Source organism: Chionomys nivalis, chromosome 19 (assembly GCF_950005125.1).
Source record: "Chionomys nivalis chromosome 19, mChiNiv1.1, whole genome shotgun sequence".
In the NCBI taxonomy this organism is placed as follows: Eukaryota; Metazoa; Chordata; class Mammalia; order Rodentia; family Cricetidae; genus Chionomys; species Chionomys nivalis.
In genome coordinates, this window is record NC_080104.1 from 31986496 (window position 1) to 32009264 (window position 22769).

At 47.6% G+C, this 22769-nt stretch overlaps 1 protein-coding gene across 1 annotated transcript in view; it reads left to right on the plus strand.

The window, feature by feature from the left end:
* Positions 1-22769, plus strand: part of Cnga3 (cyclic nucleotide gated channel subunit alpha 3) — a 30755-nt gene that overhangs the window by 1423 nt on the left and 6563 nt on the right. Inside the window, 4 exon segments of the mRNA XM_057751822.1 lie at positions 10318-10430; positions 13546-13719; positions 21386-21391; positions 21778-21885. Coding sequence (XP_057607805.1) covers positions 10318-10430; positions 13546-13719; positions 21386-21391; positions 21778-21885 — 401 coding nt within the window.

Here is a 22769-nt window from a genome sequence, read left to right on the forward strand (position 1 = left end):
TTCATGACTGGCTTCTATAGTGTGTGTGTTAAAAAACAGTTTGGTTACTTTGAGAAGGTGAGCAATGAAGACCCAAGTGAAACCAAGTGTGATTCTGTCATAAATATGTAGTATCCGGGCTACCACACAAACCCAGGGATGTATGAACAGAGTACTGGACTGTCATTCTGTCCCAAGCACAGGGAACCCTATAGGTCAGGTGTCCCGCCCCTCATCTCTAAAGCAAGGTCAGGAAGCAGGCAGTGACCTGGGCCTTTGTGGGGACTGAGTATCCACTTCCCAGTCAAGCTGTCAGGCACATCGGTGACATTCAGACATAGTGGCCATATGAACACCGAGGACTTACTAGTAAATTCTGAAGAGATCTTCATGCCTTGGTGTTTGCATTTGGAAAGTCAAACAGCATTTTCCCCTCAGTTCTGGGGTCTAAGAACACAGGAGAAAACCTATTGGGTGACTGCTATATTTATTAATCTCTTATTTTATTTTATGATTATTGGGGTACATACAGTGCACAGGTGGAGGTCAGAGGACAACTTTCAGGAGTTGGCTCTCTCCTCCCACCATGGGGGTTCCAGGAATCAACCTCAACTTTTCAGATTTGCATGACAAATGCCTTCACCCTCCAGGGCATCTCTCTAGTCCATAGCTCTTAGATTCTTGCTGAGAAGATTGAGTTGAACCATGGAAAACTTTCTCAGACTTGCCATTTTGTCCTACCATGATAGAATTGCTTAACCTATATAAAACTAGAAATTTCTCCCTGCTCTCGAGATGCCTGGTAACTGATGACTCCAAACAGGTCCCTCACTTCCCCATCCCCCATCCATCGTTTCTTCTCACTTGGCAAGCCTCCCTTCCTTTTTTTCAGATGCGTGCTTGCTCTTTTCTTTGTCTAGGCTCTTAGTCCTCAGGTCCAGAGCGAACTTCTAACAAATGCAGTGGTTGGTATTGGTAGGCAACTTAGCAGGTTTGTCACCTAGGAGACAAACTTCTGAGCATGTCCTTCGGGTGTAGACCACCTTGACGGGTTACTTTGTCTAGGGTTTGTAACCCGCCTGGCTGGTCAGTTATTCCAGGGTCACGGAGAGGCACCACCTGAAAGACATAGGCTGATAAGGGGAAGGAGGCTAGGCAGATTTGTCGAAGCCTCCGTTTATTAGAGTCATGGTTACAGCTTATATAGCCCCTGGATGAGGAGCTTGGGGGGCTGGGGCACGGGATCATGCCACGTGGTCCATGCCCGTCATGTAGACCAAGAGGTTACGATCGGTCAGGTCACGATTCCTTGGTCAGGAAGTCACAAGGTGACACACCTAGTTGTCTAGATAGTCTGAAATGTGAGGCAGGTTCCGTTAACAGATAGCTCTCTATTAACAGTTAATTTGGGTGTGAGATAGGCTTGGTCAAAATTCCTCACAGCGGTGCTTCCTATAATAATTTGGGGGGACACGGCTCCTGACATTCGGGGGTGGGGGGAGCTTCCAGATTAGGTTAACTGGGGTGCACAAGAGAGGATATGTATAGATTTTATGATAATTCTACAATCTTATGTAATGAACTTGGGCGTCTGAAGATGAGGGTATTGTCTGGAGTGGGGATCCTGGGGTATCTCCTAAGGACAGCTATGTATCAATCAGTCATCATCTAATGTGTTTACTTCTTAGGCTCAGATGTCTGTGTGTCAGGTTGTCTCAAAGTGTCATCTCCATTCCAGGATGGGAATGTAGCCCAGTTGGTTGAATTCTTGCCTAGCTAGCATACACGAAGCCCCAGGTTTGGTTCCCAGCATCACATAAACCCAGCCACGGTGGCACAGCCCCTGAGAGGTGGAGGCAGGAATTGAAGGGCATCCTTTACTGCAATAGAGAGTTCGAGGTCAGCCTGGGTCTATGAGATTCTATTTCAAACCAGTCAAGAAGGGAGATCTGTTGCATGGGCTGGGTTCCAGACCAAAGGGGAATGCTGGTGGGGCATCAGTATTCATCTCTCTGCAGTGTGAACAACTGCCTCATGATGGGCCATACTCTCAAACTGAGAGCCCAGATAAACCCTTCCTCCTTATGCCGCTTTATCTCAGACGCTTTGCACAGCAGTGGGGAAAGTAACTAACACAAGAAGTCAGCAACTTCCAAATACCCATCCCTATTATTCCAAACCTACATCCTTCTAAGACACCAGGAAGGGAAGGAACATTTCAAATCCCAGGAGCCCAATGTTACTGCTGGGCCCTGTGCGGTAGCTCTTGGTGCTGCAGCTCTTCCTAAACTTCTAAACCCGGCATAGATGTTCCCTACAGGGACAATTTATTAGCTGATACTGGTGTCCCACCCCTGGGGACCAATTCCTGTGGCTTGAGTCATTGCTTCTTATCTCCAAGAAAGACGAACACCATTAGAACATGCCTACTGCTAAGACTTTTGCATGCAAAAACAGCTTCTTTCTCATGACCACCTTAGAAAGGTCCTTGAGAGGTCTTCCGTGTCAGGTTTGGGTGTGTAGGAGAGAGAGCTGCAGCACAGGGCCCAGCACTAGCGTTAGGCTCCTGGGACTTTGGGTTCAGTGGAAGAACACAGAGATTGTCAGAGACAAATAGAACTCACCCCACTGCCTCTTTTGCCTACAGTGGGTCTTGACAAGAGCTTCTCGAGGAGCTTCCAGGTTCTCTGGGCAGAGAGCACAGCCACGGGGTCTCCATCTGTTTCTCTTCCCTGAGATAAACCGCAGAGAAAGGCAGACCCATTGGAGATAGCTAGCTGCAGCATTAACCCAAATGTTTGCCTAACCAGAAACTACTGTGGACCTTATACTGACTCTGCATTGACCTACCATTGCTTCTGACTTGTGGGGCCATGAGAGCTCTTGATGATCTTCTGCCAAATGCCATCGCACAAAGCCATGCCAACTCCCTCCCATGGGTGTCTGGCTCCTAGCAGTCTTGCTGCAGCCTGTCTCTATATTCTGAGCAGGCAAGTATCATACACAAGCTGATGGTGTTAGCATCATGGTTAAGGGATCTGGACTGATGCCCTTTGAAAAGTACCACTTTGCCATTCTAGATTTGGGTCTTGACTATCACCGAAAGGCCCAAGAGTTAATGGTTTATGGGTGGCGCTGCTTGGAGGAGGCAGAGCCTTTAAGAGGTAGACTTTGTGCAAGCACCTAAAGTCTTTGGATGCATAGCTCCAAAGGAAGCTGTGGGATTCAGGCCCTCTATTTTTGGCTCCACTCTGTATGATGGACTGCCATCATATGGTCATTGGCCAGTCATTGGCCCAAAGCAACAGAGCTGGTCTGTTGTGGACTAGAGTCTCCAAAACTATGAACCAAAATGTACCTGTTTTGCTTATAAGTTGATTATCTCAGGTATTTCCTTATGACAGAAAGATGGGTCACCCGCCCCCTTTCCTGCCTGTCCCACTTTCCATAGTCAGCATGATTCAGGTCAGACAGCCCGAATCTAAACACTGGCTCTGCAGTTGCTTAGTTCTGGTAAGTTGTCCAAATGCACCAAGCCTCCATTTCCTCATCCAGGGAAGGAGTCAGTCTAGTGTTGACTTTCTGACTTGTGGTGAGGTTAAAACTGCCAGTGAACACAATGCTCTTGGCATGGTCCTTGATGCATATGGCGAAGTAGTCCGTCATTTTCTTGGTTACATTTAGGGCTCACCCTTCCTTCTGGTGAGTCCTCCCTGGTCTCTCACATGAGAAGTCATCTCTTCTCTTGTCCTCAGATCTCGCGGGTGGCCAAGCATCTAGAAGTAGTCCTTCCTTGCCTGTGCCCAGGTAGTGCTTTCTCAGCCTGCCCACACACTGAGTCTCACTGAGGCCCCTTGTGTCCTCTCTGACCATCCATACAGTGAACACTTGGCAACAGATGACTACAAGTCCCAGGGGTCAAACAGAGCTTTCCACAGAACAGGAAGAATGCATCCTTTGGGGGGGAGAGAGATGCTCTCTCTTATATAAGCAGTCAGCTCAAAGAAGAGAAAGCTCTAGGATACCAACGAGGACACCAAGACAGAGGCGGTTCCTTGAGGCTTTAAGATTTACGAAATGCCATGAGCAGAAAAACAAATAGACAGCAGCTCAGCAGGGGTTCTGGAGAAAGGAAACCAGGGCCCATGGAGTTGAGGCATCAGTCTCTTGTACCTTTCTGAGGATGGGGGAGATTTTGCAGTTCAAGCTTGCTGCCAGATCCTCTGATTCCCAGGCAGGAGACGGAGAAGGGGGTTGGGAGCAGGATCTGTGTCCACCAATACCCACTTGTGTTGACTGAGTTTTCTGTCCTGCCCTGTTCCCGCAGTCGTTAAGTCCCAAATAAATCACACAGAGGTCCACATTAATCATAAACTGATTGGCCCATTAGCTCAGGCTTCTTGTTAACTCTTATAACTTAGCCATTATTCTTATCTGTGTTAGCCACATGGCTCAGTACCTTTTTCAGCAGCGTAGTCACATTTTGCTTCTTCTGTGTCTGGACAGGACTGCAGAGGGAGCTTCCTTCTTCCCAGAATTCTCCTGTTCTCGTTGACCCACCTCTACTTCCTGTCTGGTTGTCCCACCTATACTTCCTGCTTGGCCACTGGCCAATCAGCGTTTGTTTAAAACGTAATTTACAGAATATAGACAATTGTCCCGTACTACACTCGGATGTAAACTCACTTCCCAGGTGAGAGATTCCCCACACAGGGATGCCTGTTATCTGGAGACTGGTGGGGTCTTGGCAAGCACCTGTTAGAGAGGAAGAAGAGTACCGGGAGGGGCCGTGGCCTGAGCAGCCATTGTGTTCTAACATTGCATAGATACAGGAAATTCCAGAATGTTCCCTGGGATCAGCAAGGAGGACCCAGCATGTGTGCAGGATAAAAGTAAAGCTGTCTTGAGGACTTAGGCACAGTCTATATCCATCCAGGGCTTTTCAACCCATCCTCACATTTATTTATTCTCTCTGCGATTGAACAAATGGGGCTGGGAAGGTGGTTCAGCGGCTAAGAGTACTGGCTGTTCTTCCAGAAGATCAGGGTTCAATTCCCAGCTCCCACATGGTGGCTCACAATGATTTGTAACTCCAGACCCAGAGTGTCTGATGCCCTCTTCTGGCCTCTCAGGCACCAGGCACATGTGTAGTGCACGGACACACACACAGGGAAAGCACCCATGTGTATAGGATTTTTAAAGCAGATTTTAAAAGGACTCTGGCTTATAACAAAACATCGTGAGTCTAAACACAATGATTTTTATGGGGAGAAATTGTGTTTAGACAGATCACATCATCACATTCAAATCCCAGTCCTTTGGGGGAGCTTTTGGAATAAATAATTGAGACTTTGTGGACTGAAATAGAAGGCATTGTTTGTTCCCAATCAGAGAATGGGCTTTCCAGTCCCTGTGTGCCACCAGTCCTTCCCTAAATGCCCCTAGGAAGACAGAACTCCAATGCTTTGTCTCTGGAGACAGCCTTGCCAGCAGATCTCTCACCACATTGGGGGCCCGGTTTTTCCTTTCTCTTTATTAAGTTATCAAAGTTAATTTCCCAAGGGAACATCATAAGAAAGGATGAAAATGCTTCCTTCAAATGAAAAAAAAAAATACATCTTGAAAGTACCAGAAGTAAAAATGTCTCAACCTTAGCACATGCCTACAGCCTCAGTATTGGAAACCAGAGAAATGCAAACAAGTTCAAGGCCAACCTAGCCCACATGAGAAAACATGACTCCCAAAGCCTTGAACTTTTCTTTTCTACTTAGTTGTTTGACTCAATTATCTAGGAGCCATCCAACATATTTTTTAAGATACCACACTAGCAAAAGACTTCAGAGTGTGCTACAGAGAATTACAATGAGGTCTGAGGGCACCCCAAATCCCAAACCGTTTCCTGGTGTAGCTATTTTGAGAGAGCTTTGGGGCACAGAGGTCTGTGTCTTACAGAAAAGAGGCTTTCGTTATACTGCTGTCTGTGCAGAGCCCAAAGCAATTATCACCAAAGAAAACCATTTTCACCCTGCTTCTCAAGGACCAAAGACTTAAAAACGCACTGCCTTCCAGTCCCTGGTCACATGTGCCTAGTAGCACTGGAGTCATTCGGAGTCCTCAGGGCTTGAGAAGAAGAAGAGTGTCATGTTCTCTAGCCTTGTGCCAGAAGGTCATGTGTGTTTGCTCTCCTGTCCCCATGTCACCTGAGCAAGACAAGATGTTACACAGAGCGCAAAGTCAGTTACTAGCTCTGATGTTTATGGCACCTCTGCCCTCACTCAGTGACAAGTGACATCGGAAACCGTCCCAACACTGGCTTCCCTCTACACACCGCTTTGGAGGTCGAATGTCACAGTTGGAAGCATCTCTCATGTTTTAAAAATCATTTCAGTGTTTCGTACTGGTTGGCATTGTCCTTGTTGACTTCAGAGAGCCTCTCACACCGGGAGAAGGAGAGACTGACACCTGGTACCAGCAGTCAGAGGGGAACTGATCTCCTCAGAACAGATTTACAGGTGGTCAACAATTCAGCAGGCCAACTTGGTGGAGACACTGGAACCCAGGCAAAGATGGGATAACGACAGTCAGGACCATGTCATGACCAAAATGTCTTACCTTTGTATGCATCTGGCCTTCTATGTAAACTTCACTTTAGGATCCCAAAGATGGACTTGGGGAGTAATTTGGACCTCTTTATCCCTCTTCCCAATATGGCAATATTAAATAAATCTTTTTCTGCTATTAAATTGTCTCTTTAAATAGTAATTAGCTTATTTAGGGCAAGTGGCTGAGGTTGGCTTGTCGGAGACGCCAGGGTCTAGCCTGACCCTGTTAAAGTCCAGTAAGCATTTGTGCTTGGAAGACAGCATCACACCTGAAGTTGTTGCCAGACTTGGTGTCAGGCTGTTCCCTAGCAGCCCTCTGTCTTCTGCCACTCAGTTTCTTGGAAGGTTCTAGATCTCCATCATCTCACTAACTACCTTGTTTATCCTCATCAGTACCTGTGTCTTCCTGGAGGCTCAAATTCACCTAGAATTCTCAGTTCCTCTTTTCTTTGTCCATCTCTCTTTGATGTGCTTGCTAAGATAAGGTTCTCTGAGAAGTAATGACAATCACGCAGTTGACAGTGAGGATACCTTCCTGGAAGTCTGTTGTCGGGGAATGTCACAGTGGTGTGGCCATAGGCTGTGTGTTGTTAGTTGGTGGGAATTCCTCAGTCCATTGTAATCTGATAAGACCACCGTGGTATGTACACATTCCCTAGTTGAGCTGAGCATCTTTGGAGAGAGAGTGTGGGCTATAATTAGATTTGCTATACAAATGTTCCCAGATATTTCCCAAGGTTAGAGGCCAATGCAAGACATAATCAGGAGCAGAATTTCATGAAGCAAGGCAGGAGACACAATAGGAAGAAAAGCCCTCTTTGGATCCCCTGCATTCATATCGTAGAAGGTTCTCCTCACTCTTTGGGGATTACGTGTGCCTATCAGGGCTGGACTATTGGAGCAATACTCAAATCAGCAGGGGGTTGCACATTTTTCTTTCTTTATGAAGATCATAAACTTAAGTTATGAGAGGATGAGTGATCAGCCCTCAGGTTACCCACCGGACAGGTGCTGGAATAAGAAATTAAATCCAGCCTCCTGCCTGTTCACCCTACCACCTACCCTGATCGCAGCAGTGAGACAGTCTGTATGCAGCGTCTCACTGCTCTGCCTTGCCCACCTCACATATCATAACTTTAGTTCCTTCGCTAAACATGCCAGGAGGTCTGGCACTAGGCAATGAACAGATGAGAGACTGAGTAGAAATACTGGCTGGGCCTCATGGAGCCTAGTGCTGGAAGAGCGGATGGTGAGTCAGAACACTTCTGTCCTTTGAGCTGCCTCTGGATCTTCCAGACACACACACTCTGACAGAGCCCTCAACATTAGCGACTACCCACCTCCCAGGGCATGCTAACTTCTTGGATCCAAGGACTCAAGATAGACATGCTTTGTCCCTGACTGTACCTCCTAAAACTGACCAAGGCACCGTGGGATCTACCTCCTGCCTTGACTGTCTGCAGAATGTCAGGAGGGCAACCTTGGCAGCTGCAGTAACAGCAGGGCCCCTGGCAGTGCCTCTTCCGGGTACACTGGGAAGCCGTGAGTTGACTCTCAAGGGTACAAAGGGACACTCGTATCCAGCGGTTTGAAAATTGAGCCCTACCCATGGAAGGCAGCCAGGCGAGCCAGAGCCGTGTCTCTGACAGCATGCTGCAGGAATTCATCCTCAGCCATATTCTATTCAACTTTGTTTGCATTTACATTGTCAGTTGAAACACAGGGGGCAGATCCATGGATATGATGAGGGCAGCCTTTGAAACGGAGTGGAAGGACATCAGAATTGCCCCTTTGTCATTTGGCCTCGTGACCCCAGGGAAGTTACATAAGCCCTCTGGACTTTCATTTCCCCCTCTCTCCCAGCATCCTTGCATAGATATGTGGTAAACTGGTTGCAGCTGATACACCGTAAGCTGTCAATCAATGGTGTGCAATTTGTTGTATTTGCAATCATGTTGGGAGATGACACAAGAATGATTCCTTCGTACCCCAAAGACCCCAAACATCACATAAACATCACATGAGTCAGATAGATGGGGAGGCCTGATATTCAACTCTTAAAAAAAAAAAAAAATCAGTCACACATATGCAACTTAAGGACATTGGAGTTACCAGCCACTTGCATTGTAAGGCTTTTGGACTTGGCTTATAGCTACCAACAACATACAAACACATACTTCCTTGGACTGGCCCCAGTAATCATCAGGTGCTCTTGTTTTCCCTGCATGGCCAAGCTAGACCTCAGGAACGTGGTCATATTGAGTTGGCTGTTATAAGGGAAGACTTGAACTTGAGGAAGAATGAATGGGAGCCAGACACTGTACAGGTCCCCATCACTGAAGATGGCCAACACCATAGGCTGTCTAACTCCATGTGGTTCCTGCTTAAAAGTGACCTTGCTGGGAGGAAGCTGGGAGAAGGGGCTGTGTGGCCATTTGGCTATCCAAAGACATCCTAGATCGGACATGAGCCCTCAGCCCACTCCACATCCCATCCCTGCGGGGGGCTTGCTGCTAGAGGGGACTCAGCACCTGGCATCCGAGGACTCTAATCTCTCAACCTGGGGAGTGACGCTTTCCCCAGACTTAATGTTTGCCTCTTCAACCACCCTGTTAAGAAAGCCGATTAGTCTGGAATAGGCCACGTGATAGAATTAATTTGTCTTGCTGGGTTTCCTCCAAGAGTCACCGAGTGAAGTGGGGGGGGGGGACACACACACACTGCCTGGCTGACTTTTAATCAGGCTGGTCAGATTCAGCCTTAGGAGGTTTTTTAAAAGAAAGAGAAATGCTCCCGGACACACTCTTGGTCTTAGTCGAGGTGTTCGTCAGATACCAGGCTCCATTACCAGCGTGGTCACCTGCCCTATGGACACACGGGCTGTCCTCCCTGCATGCACGGCTGGAGAGGCTCCCCTTTACTGCATTGCTGGGGACAGGGACAGGGTTTAGCAAAGGGTGAGTGAATTTGCTCTTGACAACTCTGCTCAAAATGTTTTAATTCTGCTTAGAGGGGGAGGCCAAACCCATGCAAGGGTCCAGAGTTGTAGGAAGGCTACCAGAGAAGTGTGTAACTGTCAAGAAAATGTGTCTACAGCACACAGAGTAGGAAGGAGGCTTCTGGAAGGAGGTAGACCAGATACAGAAGTCTGTGATGTGTTGGAAGTAAAAATCTTTGTTCCAGAAGCATTGCATGGAAACATCGGCTATGGTCCAAGATGGCAGGCACTGGGACTTCTCCTGACCCCAATCTCTGTTGGATATCATGCTGGCACCTGTTACTTATCCCCTCAGCCTTCACTTAACTCATATACAGTAACTGATTACAATCTCTCCTTGGTCGGAATTGCTGTAAAGAAAGTACGTCTTAGAGCTGACAATATGGCTCAGTGAGTAAAGGTGCTTGCTGCCAAGGCTGAGAACCTGAGTTCAACCCCTGGGACACACACGTGGAAGGACAGGACATACTCCCACAAGTTGTCACCCTGATCTTCACACTTGCATGGTAGGTACATGCACCTGCACACATACACACCATATAAATAAATGTAAAAGAAAGGATCATTTTCATCTCAGGGGTCCAGGTTTGTGATGGGCAGAAGTAGGGGACCTTTGGTTTGAGAATCTGCAACGGTGTCTTTCCTCCTGCTGCGGGCATCCGCCCATCTCACTCCTGACTCTCTGGGAGATGGATGAGCTGGAAATCAATTAGCATGCTGCATATTTGATTTGCTAAGTCTCACTTACCATGTGAGGAGACATCTTCCACACTGCAGCCAGGGATCGCCATGGAGACCCAGGGACTGGCTGGATCGGCACGGAGCTTCTTCACGAGTCAGGGGCCAGCCAGGTAAAGGACCCTGCACAATCTTTACTTTGGGAAAAGAGAGAGTGAGGCAGAAAGAATGTGGAGATGCCTTGGAAGGTGTATTAGATATGGTTGAAGATTTGCAGAACAGGCAAGGATCCGAGCACCCGAAAATCTATCAGTCACTAACTTCTATCCTCTTGAGCCAGATGTTCCGAGCCCAGACAAGCCAAAGAAAAATAGCTTTAGTTTGGAAATTACTTTAATAAAAATAGTATTGAGTGCTTCTCAGTCCTGGGAGGACTCAGAACAAGTCCAAAAGAGGCCATGTAAGAGTGGGTCACCGTGAGAGGACCCTGAATGGACACAGTGATGTGCCGAGGATGGTGTTTTCTGAAGTAACTCTGGAAGGTTTCTAGGTTTCTCAGTACATCTAGACTCTGTAGCGTGCATCCTTGCAAAAGCGCCGGGCAGATTAGCAAATCTCTAAGCACTACCTCCCTTTGGAAAAATCTGTACCTGGCTTTAACAGCAGTACACATAAGGAAAGTCACCCTACTTTTCCGAGCCTTATCTGAAAACGCTTCTAACAACGCTGGCTCCGTGGAGTTGTACCATTCCCGGCAGCCATCCATGGCTCCACAGATGCTGGGTTCATTACTTTCTAGCTATTTTCTTAAGCCAACAGTTTTACAGCTGTGCATCTATAGTGTTAGTTAAACCGATTGTCAAGTAAATAGATATTTATTCATTCCTCGTATTTATTTATCTATTTATTCATTGTATTCTTAATTGTAGAAAATGATATTCTACTCCGGAAGGGTGTGCGTGGGAGAAAGAGAGAGAGAGAGTCTTTCTCAGTTGCTGTCCACCTTAAATCTCTTACTGAATTTGAAGGTCACTGGTCAGCCACTGCTCTCCAGAGCTCCTCTCGTCTCTGTCCTGAAATCGGGGTCCTTGAGCTTGCACGGCCAGAACTTTATGTACTAAGCCGTCCTCAGTCCCTCTATCATGGTTTTTAAGGAGCTGGCTGTAGCTGGGTATTGAAATGGTTTCCAGTGTTGTGTATTAATAAAACAAGTGTCCGGCTGCAGAGAAGAAGAGTGTCTTCAAGTCAGTGGAAATGAAAAGGACCTCAGGTAAACAGGACAGGGCACTGTTTCAGGACAGCCATGTGGTCTGAGGAGGTGAAGATGGAGCCAAGGAGGCGGAGGAGGGGGCTGGGAAGCAGCTGTCATTTGCTTCCTTATGCTGTAGGTTTTCACGGGCTTTGTGCCTCCTTCTACATGTCCCACTTATTTCTGGCTCTCTTTGATCACACAGTCATTAGGCACAGGGCTGAGAATGGCCTTGAGTGAAACACCCAGCTCCAGCGCCATGGAGCTGTCCAGTTGTTCAGCAGCAGGGGTGATGCACTGTGGGCCCCTTGTCTGATCCTGCTGGCTGGAACTGGAGGGAGTGGGGGGAATGACCTTCCTCCTATTCCCTTAGCAGAGGATAGGCAGGGACAGTGTCCAGAGCCGAGAGCAACTCCCACAAGACCCCTCAAAATATGTCTACGCAAACCAATCCCAGCATCGTGTGAGGGTTGCTTTCTTGCTTCAATATTGCAAGCGTATAATTAGGGTCAAGGTATTTAGCATTTCATGACTTGATAGCAAGTTGCTTAGGGCTGATTGTATTAGGAACACCATCTGTGGAAGTCTCTATAGATAATATGCAAAGGAAACCAGAAAAAGCAAAAGCAGAGAAACAGAGGCAGAGGGAAGGAGGGCTTGAGAAATGGCTCAATGTTAAGTAAGAATACCAACTGCTCTTACAAAGTACCCAGGCTCAGGTCCCAGAACTCACATCGGCTGTCTCACAACAGCCTTATATGGTGTGCACATAAGCAGGTGCATGCGTGTGCACACACACACACACACCCCACACACAAATGCTAAGAATTAAAGTCTAAAAGCAGAGAAATGAGGTTGAGTATATCTTCTCCTTCTCTAGAGGAAACACAGGAGGTGGGAGGCAAGGCAGGGGCAGGCTTCTCAAAGAATGTCCCAGCTATGATAAGCTCTAGAAGCATGGACTGTGGTCTCAGGGACTGACCCCATAGCCCGCTCCTAGCAGGGTCTCGTATTAGGATAGGGATTAGACATGTTGGGAAGGTACTTCTGCACCAGCCTGAATGCGGTACTGGAGCTTATGAGAAAAAATTAATAGATTTGTGGAGGGGGTGGACTCACACTCTATGGATGCTTGTTCCTTTACTCTTTGCTCTAAATTCAACCTTATTTGAGGATTATCTTCATTATATCATCCGTTGTCTGAGCGGATACCTGACAAGAAGCCACTTAAGGGAAGAGGGTTTATTATGACTTACAGTTCCATCACAGCAAAAGTGGCACGGGGTTGGGGGAGATGAACACTGTATAAGCAGTTGGGAAGCAGAAAGCAAAGGGAAGTGGGGCTGGGCATAAAACATCAATGCCTGCCTCCAGTAAGGCTTTCTCTAGCGTGACTCTACTTGCCAACAGTCGCCCAATCTTTCCAAACAGTGTTACCAGCTGGAGACCTAGTGCTCAAACACATGAACCTATGGGGGCATTTCACATTTAAACCCCAAGGAGTGTATGCTTTCACTGTTCCTATGCCTAGCAATATTTTTCAAAGGTTTCATTTTTTAATTTTATGTGTACGAGCATCTTGCCTGGCATGTATGTACTGTGCCATGTGAGTGTCTTGTGCCCATAGAATTCAGACGAGGGCATCAGATTCCTTAGAAATGGAATCACAAATGTTGTCAGCTGTTTGGAACCAAACCCAGATCCGCTTCAAGAGCAGCAAGGGCCCTTAACTGATGAACTTTCCAATTCTCATTTAGCAACCCTAACAAGAGATCTGCTTTGGGCAAAAGGAATAATGAGTAGAAATGCTTGCTGCTGCCCCACTGGAGGGAGCGTGGCTGTGGGAGAGCTGAAAGGGCAAAGCCGTAATAAAGAGACAGCATCATTTATCAATGAGGCTCTGCCCCAGGCTGGAGAGGGAACGGGAAAAGTGAAGGAAAGGGCGTAGGAGAGACAGAAGCCTGAGCCACAGGCCCCCAGCCTCACCTCCGCTGGTCACCTCTGCTTCTCTAATCACTGTCTGTCCTTTCCCTTCCCAGGGTGTCACGCCTCATCATCTCACTTCGTACGTGGGCTGCCAGGCACTTACATCATGAGGACCAGAGACCTGATGCCTTCTTGGATCGATTCCATGGAACTGAGCTGAATGAGGTGTCCAGCAGGGAAAGCAATGCCCAACCCAACCCAGGTGGACAGGAACCACCAGACAGAGGGTAAGAAACAGAAAAATGAAGAGGGCTATCTGCACACCAACTACACACCAGCTGCACACCAGCTGCACACCAGCTGCACACCAAATGTACACCACCTGCACACCAACTACATACCACCTGCACACCAGCTGCACACCACCTGCACACCAACTACACACCACCTGCACACCAAATGTACACCACCTTCATACCACCTGCACACCAAATGTACACCACCTGCACACCAACTACATACCACCTGCACACCAGCTGAGACAGCAAAGAAGCACATGGGTCCAGCTTGATGCCCTGAGGAGACCCCAATCACCATCCCTGTGAGTCACTTTTTAAAGAAAGCATGTGTCCTTCAGGGAATACTACATGCCCTAACATTCCCCATCCAGAGTCCAGGAAGCCCCTGAACCAGAGTTCCCAGCCTCATGTAATCCTGACCCCACCCTGCATAAAGCGACTTTTTTTTTCTGCTACTGCTGAATCAGAAAAACTTCTCTTAAAGGAGCTATAGCAAAGCAAGCAAAGCCCATTAGAAAAAAAAAATGAGACTAAACTTAACTTTTTAGTGTCTAGAATTCCTTTGCAAGTCCTCTCAGGTTTTACATGGATTTAGTTGGCCACGTGGGTGCCAATTTGTTGAAATAAATCCACTTGTTGGTTCCCACTGCTCAGTCCCAAAATAATCACACAGAAATTATATTATTTAAATCACTGCTTGGCCCATTAGCTCTAGCTTCTATTTGCTAACTCTTAACATTTTAATTTAACCCATTTCTAGTAGTCTGTGTATCACCACATGGCTGTGGTTTACTGGGTAAAGTTTCATCTGGCTCTGGCAGGACTGCATGGCTTCTCCCTGACTCCACCTTCCTTTCTCCTAGCATTCAGCTTAGTTTTTTCCCTGCCTACCTATATTCTGCCCTGCGCAGGCCCACATCAGTCCTTTATTAACCAATGGTACTCACAGCACACAGAGGGGAATCCCACATCACACCAGCACTACATGTACACCATACACACATACATGCAGGCGAAACACCTGCACACATAAATAAAGACAAAGGAAACAAAGAAACAAAAAGATTAATGGTGTGTGATACTTGAGAAATGACACTGAGGTTGTCTTCTGATTCTTTCTCACACACACACACACACACACACACATCACACAAGTATTCAGGGACTTTTCTTTTCTGTGGATACTGCAGTAAAGCCAGATTCAGTCTTATGTGCTGAAGAAACTGAAGAAAGGTACCTTCAGTGTTCTGTTGTTATAAAGAGACACCATGACCAAGGCAACTCTTATAAAAGAAAGCATTTAGCCAGGTGGTGGTTTATGCCTATTATCCCAGCATTTGGGAGGCAGAGGCAGGCAGATCTCTCTGAATTAGAGGCCAGCCTGGTCTACAAGAGCTAGTTCCAGGACAGGCTCCAAAGCTACAGAGAAACCCTGCCTCGAAAAACAAACAAAAAAACATTTAATTGGGGGTTTGACTACAGGCTCAGAGGATAGGTCTATTATCATCATGGCAGGGGGCATGATGATAGGGAACATGGTAGCAGGCAGGTGTGGTGCTGGAGAGATAGTTGAGAGCTACTTCCTGGTCTATAGCCTGAAAGAGAGACTGTGGGCCTGGGGTGTGCTTTTAAAACCTCAAAGCCCACGCCCAGTGACACACTTCCTCTCATTTCTTCCAACAAGGCCACGCCTCTTAATCTTACTAATCCTATCAAAAGTTCAGCTTTCTGGTGCCAAGCATTCAAATATATGAGCTCATGAGGGCCATTCTTACTCAAACCATCGCAAAAGGTGTCAAGGTCCCCAGCTGAGATTCAAGGACTCACTGGAGAGGCGTGTTCACGTGTGAGGATCTACACAGGCTGCAGCTACAAACCCTTGTGGTTCCTGGGTACCGGCTAGGACAGGAGCAGAACAGTCATTGAAGACCCTGATTGTAGGGAGACAGAGAAACAGGAGAGATGACAAACAGGTCGGGAAGAGGAGACCTGAGGGATGGGGATGGTTTTTTTTTGGGAAGGGCAGGGTCTCATACTCTACCCTTCACATTTGAGCCTCAAGCTCTATATTGTTGAGGACGACCTTGAGTTTCTGATCCTCCTGCCTCCACCTGGACAGCGCTGGAGTTTCCAGTATGCATGGCCACACTGGGTTTTTGCAGTGCTGAAGATCAAACCAAGGGCTTTGTGTATGCTCAGCAAACTCTCTATAAACTGAGCTATACCCCAGCCCAGAAAAGAATTGCTAGCCTTTTGTTTGTCCCTGAGCAGGATGGTGATCTGGGCACTACAACAGGCCCAGAAAGGACACAGTGGGACCACTGCCCTCTGCACTTGTTTGCTTCTCAGGTAAAGGCAGTCTGGAACTTTCTATAACTAGCTTGGGTGGCTCAGTTTGTTTTGAGTAAACAAAGACTTCCTTAGATAATCTGATTAAATTATCCTCTTGCAACCTTAGGCAAATGGAGATGGATGTTGTACTTAATACATAACCCCAGTGTGACCAAAGAAGTGGAGGACTGGGTGAGAACCACTCAGGGCTAGACCGGGTGCTACCTGGCCACTCACGGAAGGCTAAGGGTGGCAGATGAATGTGATGATGCATGGGGGTGGGGCTTCATAGAGGGGGAGGGGCTTTGAATTTTGGGGGACCAAGTCCCAACTGCAAAGCAAAACATCTACTGAGATACTTCCTCTGTGTGGACCTGTCATTATGGAAGTAGGGGTACACTTTCTTGGTGGGCCTATCATTGTAGAAGTAGGGCCACTGTCCCCCAGGCTGTTCTCTCCACCATCTCCCAGGAGTTGCAAGGCACTGAGGACTTTTCAGATGAGGAGAACAACCCAGAAACAAGCAGCCAAGGCCACATCTTAAACGGGGAGAGGAAGTCTCAGGCAACGATAGCCAGAATAGCATAGAGAAAGCCCATTTAGTCAGGCTGAGGTATCACTGGCCACTGACCCCCGCTGTAGTCTCCTATGAGCAATCTACAGAGAACGCTGGTAGGCAAGAGACCTTTTTAAGGCTCTATGAGGCCCCTTGACTTTCTTAACTCTTGTGTCAAAAGCTTCTCCTGGCAGCAGTCACTTGAGAATAACACCTGTAGAATGCCGTGACAGGGAGTATCTAATATGTGACAAACCAGTCCCTACCTTCTACCATATTCCTGGGGAGATCACAGATGGGGCCATAGGGTTGGGAGCAGAGGGGACATAAGCCTATAAGCATGGAGATGTGTTTGCCATTGGTCAACTTTCTAGTCTGTTGATTAGAAGAAAGAAGTTACTGTGACTAAATTTTCAAGAAACAGTGCTCTGGGGAGCCACATCTGGTCTGTGCAGACAAGAACAGCAAGCAGCTGCTCCTTGGGTAGTGTGTGCCCTTCCCCCACCCACAATGTACAAGGTTCCAGACTCCGTTCACCTGAGAAACGTGGAAGCACATGCATAGGTCCCACCGAGTCCTGTATTGATAAAGGCTCTCCACCCTGCTCAGGGCTGAATAGAAGGAAATTGGGTAGAATTGGAGACTCAGAAACTGGATGGTATTCAAACCATTAATCCTTGTTACCCAGAAGCCTGGATTTAACCAGATGCTTTTCCTCTCTTCCCGCAAACGTTTTCCCAGACCTAAGTATGTGTGTGTATATATATACACACACACACACACACAATCACTTTGTTCCTGACTTTAACAATACCCTATGAGCAAACAGTTGTGAACAGAAAGGCTGGAGAGAAGTGGGTAGGGTTGCTGGCATAGTCGCCTCAGGCAAAATGGACCTGAGTCATTGAACCCATTCCCATTGGCCTAACCCATGGCCAGAAATGATGCCAAGACTTGTAACGGCTCACAGGCGGGGTAAGTACCCAAGCCCCAGCCAAGCATACTATACTGGCTTTCAATTCCTCTAATCCCAGGAGCCACCCCACCCACCACCACCACCCCACCCCTGCACAGAACCCCACTTTGCCTCTCCCTTCTACTCCTGATCACCACCTCCAAACACTAGAAACCCATTCTAGCATCCTTCCTTTTGTGGAAACCCAGGGCAGAGGGGCAGAAGGGACAAGTCTGGATGATTTCTCTATGGAGCTCTTATTACTTGTTCTTTGTCTCCCTCATCTAGGAAACCAAGGGCTTCCAGGGGATGAATCTTTTCAGCTTTGACACCCTCTATCACTACATATGAAGGGTGCAGATTTGGAATGCCTTTGCAGAGCAGTGGGTGGTCTCCTTGGCTAGAAGCATACATTTTCCATGCTACAACTGCAAAGTCCTGGGAACCAGGGAAATGCCTCTGTTTTAAGGCTAACCTAAGCTAATCTTGAGGGAACCATCAGAGTGACCTAAGGAGAAAACTTCCTCCCTCAAAGGGTGACCAGCCTCTTGAATGGGTGACATGCTGTGACTAGGTTCTGCCACAGATCCTGAGCTGGCAGATGAGTTCGGTGTGTGAGCATCAAAATGCCACACAAGAGCCCTGGGGCTGTGTGAGTAGGAGTGAGATTGCCCACGAGTGACAGAGGTCATGCATGGGCACACTGGTCTGCAGCTTCTGCCTCTTAGAAATGTCCTCACTGACGATGTAGGCGAGCCATCGGCATCAGAAAGAAATGCCAATTGCTTGACATGCCATTGACAAAGGGCCAGAGGTTGGCACTTACTTTCTTCCCACTCCGTTCTTTGAGTAGAACTTTAGTTCCTTCAGACCACAGATAACAGCTTCCTCTGGGCCTCTTGATTCCTGTTTCTTTCCCATTTCTAGAATTGTCATTTGGTCCCTAAACATGGTATAACTTCTCCCTTTCAGAACAAACTGCTCTCGGTTCAAACCAGCAGTATTCTGTGAGTCTATATCTTTATGGCATTTGGGGGGCAGTGATGGGTAGATCTAGGGGTTCCGTTGGTTGGTGCTGGGCTAGGTTCTCAACCATTGCATAGCAGAGATTTTGAAAAGTTAAAGCCTGTACTTCAAAGCCTGACCAAAACAAGCCGAGGCGCTGTGCAGCATCAAGTGGGCCCAATAAGCTTGTGGGCAGTGCCCTCTGCTGGTGACACTCATTAAGACGCTGCAGGCCGACAAAACACTCCAGTAGATAAAGGGGACAGAGCTGCTTGTCTTTTGTGCTTCTTGGTTAACAGATTGAAGAACTCTTTGTTCCTATCCATTATCAAAAGATAAGGTAATTTTTAATATCTCAATTCTATTTCATCCACAATTCTGTAATCAGGTGTCCCCCAAAGCAAACGGAATCTCAGAGCTGTAGCGTGGAGCAATTAGGCAGCGTTTATGGCCAGGGATGAGGTACGGTGGCAACTTGTTGGCTGGACCTTGGCACTTTGTCTTGTTCATGTCTGGTGGCCAATGTGTAATTTGCTAGATGAAGCTTCCTATGACTCCTGCTCTGAAGTCGGTTATAGAACTCCTTTGTGAAACCATCCTCAGGTTAAGCTGAATTTAAAACTGGTATTTATTGACAAAACTTTAATAACATTGAGGATGGAAATGCCGCTAGAAACTAAGAAATGGCACAGTTGCTCCTGTTGCGGTGCCTTTTCCTTTTTTTTCTCTTTCTTTTTCTTTTCTTTCTTTTTTGTTTGTTTTTCAAGACAGGGTTTCTCTGTGTAGCTTTGGAGCCTGTCCTGGAACTCACTCTGTAGACCAGGCTGGCCTCGAACTCACAGAGATCCACCTGTCTCTGCATCCCAAGTGCTGGGATTAACAATGTATGCCACCACTGCCTGGCCCTTCTTCCTCTTCTTAATAAACCTAGGCCCATCAGCCTAGGGACGGTGCCACCCATAGTGGGCCAGCTCTCCCACCCACATATGTGACCACAGGCCAGCTTGATCCTGGCAATCCCTCAATCCTGCCTTTTTTATACACCAGGCCCATCAGCTTAGGGATGGTGCTGCCCACAGTGGGCTGTGGACACATCAATCATCAGTCGAGATAGTTTCTCACAGATGTGGCAGCAGGTCTGCACACCACAATTCAGACTCCCTCAAATGACTCTGGGCTATCAAGTTAACAAGTAACCCTAACTAGGACAGCAGATTCCAAGAGTTTAAACAGCAGACACTACTTTTCTTCTTCCTTCTTTACCTCCTCCTTTTCCTTGCATGTGTACACATATGTCTGTGTCTGTGTGGGTGCACACATTTGTACATGCAGAAACCTGAAATTGACTCAGATGCCTTCCTTCATCACTCGCCTGTATTTTCTGAAGCAGGGTCTCTCACTGAACCCAGAGTTCACGAATTCTAAACCGCCTTGCTCCAGGCTTGCCCTGTCTCTACCTCCCATGCGCTGGGATTACAGGCAGTCACCCCAACTGTGACATGGGTTCTAAGTATCCAAACTCTGGTCTTTATGCTTGTGCAGCAAGCAGTTTGCCCAACCAGCCAGCTCCACAGCCCCAGCACAGTATCGTAAAGCTAGGAGTCGCCATATGTTACAGCCAGCAAGAACACGGGAACGGAAGACCTACAGGGGCAGGGAACCAAGTCCTGACAACCCTAAAAACAAGCAGCAGGAAACCTGGCTCCACTAAAACATCCAGAAAAGATCACAGCTCTGTTTGACTTGTTTCTGGTGAGACCCATTCTTGACTTTCCATCTACAGCTCTGCAAGATAACAGGTTCATCTTTTAAAGCACGGGTTCTGATAGCAGTATACACAAAACAAATTCACGTATGATCTAAAACCCCTTAATGTCTGCTTGTCTTGGTTTGGTTTGCTCTGGCTTGTCAGACAGGGTCCCAGTTAGCTTCAGCTGTCAACCTGTCACAGCTGAGCGTCATCCGAGGGAGTCTGAACTGGGGGATTGGCTAGATCAATTAGCCCCACTGCCACATCTGTGAGGGACTGTCTTGATTAATGACTGATGTCTAAAGATCCAGCCCACTGTGGGCGGCACTATCCCTATGCTGGTGGGCCTGGGTGCGTGAGAAAGCTAGCTGAGCAAGAGAGAGAGAGAGAGAGAGAGAGAGAGAGAGAGAGAGAGAGAGAGAGAGAGAGAACTATTCCTATGGTTTCTGCTCCAGGTTCCTGCCCTGACCTGGAAGTGTAAGCAGAAATAAACTCCTTTCCCCCAAAATTGCATTAGGCAATGATATTTATCACAGAAGCAGAAAGCAAACTAGAATAGACAGGGTGTCCTATGTAGTGAAGGCTGATCTTAAGCTTAATCCTCCTGCCTCAGCTTCCCAAGTGCTAAGTTACAGGAAGGGGCCCTCCATTCATAACAATTGCAGTTAGCTTCTTAACACCACCTACTCAGCCAGTTGGCATGCCATGTCCTTGCATGACATTTCTGCTTTGTATGTGGATTTCAGTTTATAACCCAATGCTTCAAAAATGTCTCGATCCTCAGACTGGATGTAACTAACTTTCAGGGGCCAGTGGAAGTGAATAATAAATTGTAAAACATTAGCCTGAGCCACTAATTTCTCAATGGAGAGGTTTGCCTCAGACCTCTAGAGTAATAGAAAGTCATAATGAAATAAGTAACTCCATCTTATCACAGATGCAGGGAGAGTTAGAGTGGGCCCCGGGACACTCCAGGGCTCCCAAGTTCAGTCTTGCAGAACTGCCTCAGAGACACTGGGTGCTAACACACACACTTCCAGCTTCAGTTATGCGGAAGGCGTGGGTGGTCCCTAGAAACTGGCATTGCCACAAAGCTTGGCCAACATTCCGTTGATCCCTTGCCAGCACTCAGCCACAGTGCCACACTGACTTTTCATTCCCAGATGAAGGACAAGAAGGATGCCACAGGGTGTATGGAAACAAACATCACCATCAAGATTTTATGGTCAGTTATAGAGGTTGAGCCCAGAGGGAGAGACCTCCAAGTCCAGCCTGGCTCCCAGCCTGTCTTCCCCACAGAGGTATCCATATGACCCCCTGGAACTGAGAAGATCCTGTTGTGACCCCCACTTCTTCAGATTCAACCTAAAATTGCTCTCAGGTTCCTGAGATAAGATCTTTAGGTACCAAAGGCTTCCCACACATAGTGCTGTATGTCTGTGTTCCCAGAAGGAAGAAGGATGCCATTGTGGTAGACCCTTCTAGCAACATCTACTACCGTTGGCTGACTGTCATCGCCCTGCCGGTCTTCTATAACTGGTGTCTACTTGTGTGCAGGTAGGAGCAGCAACATCATTTTAAGCAGCCAGGATGGAGGGACAGGAGGGGAGAAGGTAGCCGAGCCTAAGAGATGGAGGGCTGAGTTTCACCTGTGAGAGTTTCTCTCCTCTCAGCCACCGTACAGCTCTGGCACCTTAAGTCGCTGGTCCTCGACCTTCCTAATGCTGTGACCCTTTGGTATGATTTCTCATGCTGTGGTGACCCCAACCATAAAGTTATTTTGCTGATACTTCATGAGGGTAATTTTGCTATTGCTGTGAATCGTAACATAAGTGCATCTGATAGGTGACCCTATGGCATCTCAACCCACAAGTTGAGAGCCACCATCTTAGGTTCTCCATCAGCAGAAACTGGTCACTTCCCAGAGGACCCTGAAGGGGCTCTAAACCACGGGTGGGAAGGGACCTGAGCTTGAGGTGATGTAGAGGGTTCTGGCACTCTGCCATCTACATTCAGGTTGTATGAGGAAGGGGTAGGGGCTAGTCGCTGTTCTGACGGGATTAGGGAAGCATTTTGAGTGAACTTGCTGTTGAATAAGCACTCAGTGGAGGCGCAGTGGGAACGCGGCTATAACTTGTAAGCATTCTTTCCTGTGAAGCTGCTGCTGTGGGTACAGGGGTAGGATGCCCCCCCAGGAGGGGGCATTTGCAGGGGCTTTCCTAAAGGAAGCCTGCAGGGTGTGCCAGCAGGGAGAGCCATGTAGGCCTTTGGAGCACTCTTAAAATACATTTCCAGGTAAGGAAAATGGATGAAGGGGCTCCCTCCCTGAGCTAGTCTATAGGGTAACAGGCTGCTGAGTGGACCCCAGACTCCACTACTCCTCTTTGAAGGTAAGGAAGAGGATTAAAGGTCCTTGCTAGCAGGACTCCATGGTAAGGATA